General features: G+C 44.3%; 1 protein-coding gene across 1 annotated transcript; it reads right to left on the bottom strand.

Annotated features, from left to right (window-relative positions):
• Positions 1 to 159: 159 nt before the first annotated feature.
• Positions 160 to 6,534, bottom strand: LOC118299028 (polyadenylate-binding protein 1A). Its single transcript, XM_035622388.2, has 15 exons — positions 5,712 to 6,534; positions 4,869 to 5,062; positions 4,593 to 4,708; positions 4,063 to 4,202; positions 3,860 to 3,954; positions 3,607 to 3,744; positions 3,395 to 3,490; positions 2,956 to 3,228; positions 2,763 to 2,853; positions 1,742 to 1,864; positions 1,477 to 1,619; positions 1,184 to 1,268; positions 932 to 1,062; positions 630 to 720; positions 160 to 526 (listed from the first exon to the last, which is right to left on the bottom strand). Exons 1-14 carry the CDS (start codon positions 5,902 to 5,904, stop codon positions 631 to 633), a joined length of 1,908 nt encoding a protein of 635 aa, XP_035478281.1. The 5' UTR covers positions 5,905 to 6,534; the 3' UTR covers positions 160 to 526; position 630.
• Positions 6,535 to 7,883: the final 1,349 nt, after the last annotated feature.

The raw sequence follows: 7,883 nt of genomic DNA, 5'->3' as shown, positions 1-7,883 counted from the left end.
GGTGGAAGAAAACTCCTCTGAATATCAAGTATCCTCTTGGTAGACCACAGAACATCACACTTTGAGATACGACCCAACACAAACACTGACCAGTTCAGACAGCGTATATTCATGGAAATTCATGGGCACAATATCACAGTCATGAAACAGAGGCGCGTGTAATTTTGAATGAGAATTTATTACAGCCAGTAGTTTACGATACAAATCACCTTTCAAAAAGCTCAGCGACCACCTTCCTGAACACGGCTGATGATCGGAGAACTGACACAGTAAAATGACATAAAACAGAGGAATGCATTCAAATTCAGAAATTCAATTTTCTTCTATTTTGCTATTTTTTTTAAACAAATTTTTGTGTATGATCAAGGTCTAGTCAAACCATCCCTAGACCTGGCAGATTCAATTGTTTTGTTTTTTTAAGAAATAATTTATCATTTTGCGATGTTTTCAGAGTTTTAGGTTTTTCAATGTTTAATATTTTTTTTCTCTTTTTCCCATCGGTGAAGCAGGTTTCAAAACGCTCTCTCTGTAAGAAAAAAGACATACAAAGAATATTAAATCATACACTTTCATTAACTATTGATATCTCAGATTTATGTCATAACAAAATCCCAAGCACACACACACACCTTAGACACTGGGAACCCCAGCAGGAGTGGTGGACTTCTGAGCGGCCTCCTTGGCCTGGTGGGCCTGAAGCACAGCGACAGCCTCATCCACCTGAAACAACAAGACACAAAGCATCACTGCATATGGAGCATTTCACTCTGAAGTCTTTCTAGCTTCATGACAAGTAAAACAGGCTATACACCACTCATTCATGGAAGATGCTACACGGATTTACAAGATTTTAAAGAGCAGCAAATTCAAAAGAAGTTTCCGCCAACGGGCTTCCAAGAGATGCATCTTAACAGATGAGACATTCACTGACCTTTGAGCGCAGGGACTCGGGGGACTCGAGCATGTGAAGGAGCTCCGAGTTGTCGATCTCCAGGAGCATACCCGTGATCTTACCCGCCAGGCTGGGGTGCATGTTCTGGATCAGGGGGAACAGACGCTCACCTGAAAAAATGAAGAGTTTTCAACAACCACTGTTAATACAACCGGGCTCATTGTAGGTTGTCAAATAACTTCTGTTAGTTAACCAAAATACTTCAGGTAAATCAGCAGGTAAAGTACTAACCCAGCATCTGCTTCTGTTCCTGAGGAGGGGCAGCAGCCAGCATGGAGGCAGTCAGGGGCTCCTGTCCTTGGACATGGACAGCAGGCTACAGGCGGGGAAAATAACAGGAGTCATCTTTTTTGATAAAAATTTAGTTTTAAAGCTAAATTAAAAAGCCCTTTTTTGTCTCAGGGTGTGTACTCAAAGTGATTGAATTTCTAATTCAACCACCACATGTTGGAAAACTTTAAACCAGTTTGCTTTAACAATGTTTAGAGCTTTATGACGAGACAGTGAGTCAATGGGATTCCTACCTGCTGCATCGGGACCTGTGGCTGGGAGGCCATGTGCTGCTGAGGGTTGCGCACACCAGCAGCATATTTGTACTGGGGCATGGCACGCACTGGGGCTGCGGTGGCTGAAGCACTGGTAGGACGCTGGTTGAGGGCCTGGGTAGCTGAGGTGAGAAAGGAGGAAAAAAACACCATTTGAATAAAACTACACTCAGTGACAAACCCAAAGTGACACAGGAAACAATATATAACAAGATTCTTGTGTTCTGAAAATTGAAATACTTACGCATACGCTGGGAAGCCATCATGCGTGGCACCTGGGTGTTGGCGGTCGCGGTGGGACGGATGGTGTTGAACGCCTGGGGCCTGGGAGCTGAGGGGCGCATGGCATTGGGCATGTTCTGGAAGTCTGAAGGAAGAGAAAACAGAACAGTGTTAGTTTTTTGTGTGTTAAAAGAGGGAGCACACTGCAATTTATTATCACATGGAAGTGAGTGTTTGTAGTGAGTGCGGACTCGTTTTGGCACACAAAAATGGGTGTGTCGAGTTGTGAAAGAAGTGAAACATCGTACTTCTTTATATGTTCAAAATATGAAGCTGGGGCTAAATAACGCCATTTCCCTAAATTTCTGTGATAAATGATACATGCACACTTTTACAGTTAATAAACAAAACTCTTAAAAAGTGTATGTATGTTAGCCTGGTGGAGCCAGACTAATACGGGATGAGTATTAGTCTTGGACCTCGGTTCATTTTCGATTTCCAAGAGGCGTTACCAACAGACGTAGACGAATCATGTAATGAGAGCAGAGAGGAAACGCCTGTTGCCGTTTTTTTGTGAGAAATTTTAAAAAATTAGGTCGGTTTTTTTTTTTCAAACACTTGTTCGTTAGCAGCAGCAGTCTTGGTTGTTTAAAAAAGTTGCTACCACCCTCTGGGTCATGGTATAAATTCTAGATCGAGATCTAGAACACATTATGGCAGAACAAATTTAAATAAAATCCCATAGTTTGTCTGGGACAGAGGCTTTATGTATGTTGTACCATGACAGAAGCAGGAATAAATGACCTGTAGATGACGTTATTTAAAACAAAACGCAACAGAACCAGTAACATCAACCGACACTAAAAGCTGCATAACTTCAGACTCCAGCATCGAGTCCAAAGGCAGCAGGAGTGAGGCATAAAATCAAGCAAAGCAAACAAGCACTTAGTCAGCAGCAGGCTACGCAGCTTAAGTACACCCAGAGGTGAAATCACATGTTTCATACAGTCCTTCTCAAGAGCCATAGAAATGTGGTCACTTACGTTGAGGACGCACTCCTTGCGTGGCCCATCGGGGGCTCGGGCGGAGCTGTGCCAGCTGGTTGGCTGAGTAGTAAGCGGCGCGGTTCTGGGCCTGAGAATTACAAGTGAAGATTTATTATTGTGTCGTCTTTCAACAATAAAATAATCTAAGTTGGGGGTTGTTTTTTGCCCACGCATGTTTTGACTGGCTCACCTGAGGTATAGCTGCCATGAAATAGCCTGAGGGTGGGGCAGGCTGGTACGGGTTGAGGACAGGGTTGGGCACAGCGCGAACAGTGGCCATCCTCTGCATGTACTGATTGGTTAGATGGGCCTGGCGCTCCTCCTTGCGTTGGGCCAGGGCCACATACAGCGGCTTGGTAGCAACAATACGCCCATTCATCTCCGTCACAGCCTTAGTGGCCTCTTCTGGGGAAGAGAAGCACACAAAGCCGAAGCCTTTGCTGCGACCACCCTCCATCATCACCTATCGGAGGAGAAATTGATTAGCATTCATTTTGACAATCGGTTCTCTTGTTAATCACCATCTTATCTTATAAACTTGCATGAAAATCAAACAAACAAACTCACTCAAATTTGTGACCAAGTCTTGAATCATTTCAACATCACAAATCGAGTAATGAAATCTTTACCTTAGCACTTGTTATGGTTCCAAATGGAGAGAATTCTTTACGCAGACGCTCGTCATCCAGACCATCATCCAGGTTTTTCACGTACAGATTGACACCCTAATATAAATAGAATATTTGATATTAGACCAAACATAACACCCTTTAACAAAACCAGCCGTGTGACATCCTCTACTGAATGAAATTCCTCCAAAATACTAAGAAGGACAACGAACCTGGTATCTGGTCATGCGATCTTGTTTCATCTGCTCAAATTTGCGCTTCAGCTCGTTCTGCCGTTCCCCTTTCTTCTGTGCGCGGCCCACGTACACCTGCCTGCCGTTCATGTCTTTACCGTTCATGTCGTCCACGGCCTGCAATGAAATACGCAGAAGACCTCAGAAAAAAGCTTCCACAAGAACCAGGTACATATGTCGATTTTCATAAAGATAGATACATAGGAAGAAGGAACTTGGAGCTGATCCTAACCTTCTGTGCATCTTCGTGTCTCTCGAAGCTAACAAAGCCAAATCCCTTGGATTTGCCACTCTCGTCAGTCATGACCCGGATGCTGAGTGCAGGCCCTACAACATTAAAACAGCTCATCAACACTTGACAGGCCAAATCACACTAGTAACATGCTTAAATGTCAACCAAGTGTCTTTGAAATCTCATCATCATCTTCGTCTTACCATATCTGCCAAATAACTCCTTCAGCTTCTCGTCGTCCATATCCTCACCAAAGTTCTTGATGTAAACATTGGTAAACTCTCTGGCACGTGCCCCAAGCTCAGCCTCCCGCTCTTTGCGTGATTTGAAGCGTCCAACAAATCTGTTGGTCAAATGATGGGAGAAGCTTAGAACATATCACACGTACGGTGACAAAACTTCAGACTTTATTTCCCCTTTCACCATATAAATACAAGATAACCCACTGTGCAGTTTTCTGAGTAGTATATACTCTACTTCTGTTGCAGTCTTTCAAACCCCACTTCTTTCTCTGAGATGTTTGTCGTTCTTTAATTAGGTTGTTTTAAAAATTAGAAGTACACCTGGCACGATTGTCCAGGTGTACTTCTAATTTGTGAGTAGAGTTTGTGGACTAGATGCAGTTAAACACACAAACGTTTTTTGATTAGATGTACAACTCATGTTAAACCAGAGACACCCCCAAACACAGGTTAAGAAAAACTTTGTTAAATGCAAAGGTTGTCTCACTTACACTTTTCTGTCATTGAGCAACATGCCATTCATTTTCTCAATGGCCCGTTCAGCAGCCTCGTGGGTCTCAAAGTGCACAAAGCCGTAACCCTTTGAGCCATTTTCATCACAAACCACCTTAGAAAGGGGAGATTTGAGCATGTCAACAACAGCAATCCTAAACATCATGCATTGCAAAACACACCCAATCGGTATCAATCCACTGCAATCTTTAGTCATGCAAAGTAGTGGTCTTTAAAGTACTCAGGTAGGACAAAATGGCCGCCGCCTCGCCTACCTTGCAGGACAGGATGTTTCCAAACGCAGAGAATGTGTCGTAGAGCGCCTTGTTGTCAATGGACTTGTCCAGGTTCTTGATGAAGATGTTGCCGACTCCACTCTTCCTCAGCGAGGGATCACGCTGAGACCACATGATGCGGAGTGGTCTGCCTTTAATCACATCGAAGTTCATGGTGTCCAGGGCTCGCTCGGCTGAAAGAAAAACGACAAAAAGGGAAAAAAATTACTACATCCTCCACGACTGGGTTGGATTGAGCACCAATGCAATTTATGGAAGAGGTGGACAAACTTTCACCGTCATCTCAATGACAGATGTATGACATGAAGATGATGAAAATGGTAAAGGGTTAAATAAGAGGGAGAGGATGAGAGGATGCATGAAAGATGGCGGAGGTGAAAAAAGACCCTTCATGGGATAACTGTTTTTTCACTTGCTAAAAACTGACTTTTAAAAGGGAGCATTACAACATAAATGTAATTAGTCTACTTCAATTTGATCAGCCCGTCTTATAGAGGTAACTCAGGGTCAACGTGACCTGGGGGAAAACCCCAGATTCGCGTTGCCAGGAATCTGACGTCACGTCGCAGTCAATGATCCGACGGAGTCTTCGGAACATGCTTCACCTTAATAACATGTCACCTCGTGACAGAGGACATGTACAGAACTGGACGTGGAGAGATCAAAGGTCACCACGCAGACACGCCGAGTGAAATATCACAATGGCGCCAATTGAAACCCACATGCTAAAATATCACATGCATACTCATAACGCGTTCCACATGGCACCAGGGCGGCGCTGCTCTTTTTCTTTTTAGGCCGCAAAAAAAACCCAACCCTTACCGTCTGCCGGCTGCTGGAAGTTGACGTAGGCGTAGCCGAGGGACCGGCGGGTGATCATGTCCCTGCAGACCCTGATGGACAGGATGGGTCCGGCCGGGCTGAACTTCTCGTACAGCATGGCCTCGGTGACGTCCGGGTGCAGGTCGCCCACGTACAGCGAGGCCATGGGGTAGCTGGGCGCGCTGGGATTCATGTCTGGACGACGCGCGTGTCTCGAGGGGACGAGTGTGGGCTCCGGCCCGCTCTTTCTCCGCGGACTGGCCGATTCCTCGCTCCGCTCTCCTCCGTGCGTTAGCTGCGCGGGCGCTAGCGCTAGCTCGCTCCACCGGTTAGCAACGTGGGCTAGTTAGCTCGATTAGCAAGATGTCGGCGCGGGGCCTAATCGACGCGGCTCGCGCACCTTCACGGGGACGACTGTGTGAGCGACCGGCGACACGAACGGCCCGGTTAACAATGAGTAGCAAAGCCCTGGAGAAGGGAAGATATACAAATGGTTCAACAATGTTAACTGGCGGAAGCTGCTCTCACACACGCGTCCGACGATGCCGCTAGCTGCTCAACGTGCCGCCCGGTCCGCTCCTTCTTCTGCGCGTTGCTATTTGGGTTTTTTTTTCCGTTTTTTTTTTTCTTGTTGTCGAATCAAAGTCCTGCTTCACCGATTTTTATGTTGTTTTCTTTTTGTTTTTTTTCTTTTCTTATAAAAATATGTCTGCGTGTGCGCTCTAGCTTTTGGTTTGTTTCATAATAATAAAATGTGTGCCGAGACTTAGCTCCGGAGCACACCCTGCGCAGACGGATTACGGGAATGAAAGGAAGGTCGGTGGAGGTTGTCTCCTGACTCACTGCTGCGCGTTCACCGCCGAGATCCACGTCACACATCTCGCGATGTTTTATATTGCTCCAGGGGGGACGTGTGTGCGGCATGTGTGCGCGTGTGTAAATGCACACATCTATGGTAATGCATGAAATATTCAAAGAACTGCAAAGCTACGAGGACTGTGCAAATATATTCAACACTTGTGACCCCACATGACGGATATTGGAACTCTTCTAACAGTAGTTGATGAAATTAATTGGACTGCCTATAGATTATCGTTGATGGACTTTGTAGATTCCTTGTAATATGAATTGTTCATTATTTATTATGATTTTTTTTATTTCGTTGTTGTTGTTCGTACGTGTATTTGTGTTATATGTATGTGCAAACTGTCCTTAATAAAGTTATTGATAAAAAAAAAGGGTGTGTGATGCTGCCTTCACGTGGTATCGGAATTGTTGGTAAAATGCGAGTCGCCGACTTCAAGTCGTAATATTTATTTAATAATTTGATACACGAGGTGGGTTGACCCGAACCCCTTACAACATGGCGGAGAAGGTGATAGATTCAGTAAGTGATGCTACGGAATTCTGTATTTTTAAACAGTGCAACAAGTATTGCTTATATATAAACGGTGACAAATAATGACGCGCAGCAGCTCTTGAACTCAACGGTGACCGCCCACTTTTAGAACGTCCCCGGTTCCGGAAGTGAATTTCCTTATTTCAGTCGCCCCTATTGACGTTTCATAAAATCTTTATACTAAGAGTTTTAAGCCTGAAATCAAGACGATAAACATTTAAAACATTTAATTGGGAGCAAAAAATAGATATTGTGAGTGAAGAAACTACTCATCCCATAAACCATTGCGAATGCCTTTCGAGCGACTTCCAACCAATCAGAGACGTCGATGTTACACTTCAGGATTGTGGGTAGTGTAGTACATCTCAATTATATATCGAGACTAAAACATCACTTCAGTTTCTCTTCGTAATAGTTTGATCGTCGTGATAAGTTCCTGTGCTTATTTACACAAAAAATTTTAGGCTGAATATTTAAATTTAAAAAATATATCTATTCAAAAACGTCACTTAAACCAAATTGACCTGCACGTCAGTAAACTTGTGCACTGACTGAGTGATACAATATTTACGGCATGTGTTCAGTCATGGTTTGGGATGGAGCGATGACACTAGCTCCACATTCCTCTGTGGAAGAATTCTTCCTTCTGCCCAAGTGTTGTCCACGTCAGTGTGGGCAGAGCGCAGACACACCCTGAGGCCCAAGCACGCTGAAACATTTTTTTAATTTTAATTTCCCATCCATTAGCTGCTCATTCAAGCCACTGCAAAGAA

The sequence above is a fragment of the Scophthalmus maximus genome, chromosome 1 (genome assembly GCF_022379125.1).
Source record: "Scophthalmus maximus strain ysfricsl-2021 chromosome 1, ASM2237912v1, whole genome shotgun sequence".
Classification (NCBI taxonomy): domain Eukaryota; kingdom Metazoa; phylum Chordata; class Actinopteri; order Pleuronectiformes; family Scophthalmidae; genus Scophthalmus; species Scophthalmus maximus.
The sequence above is the reverse complement of the archived record's forward strand: the minus strand, read 5'-3'. Positions and strand labels throughout refer to the sequence as shown.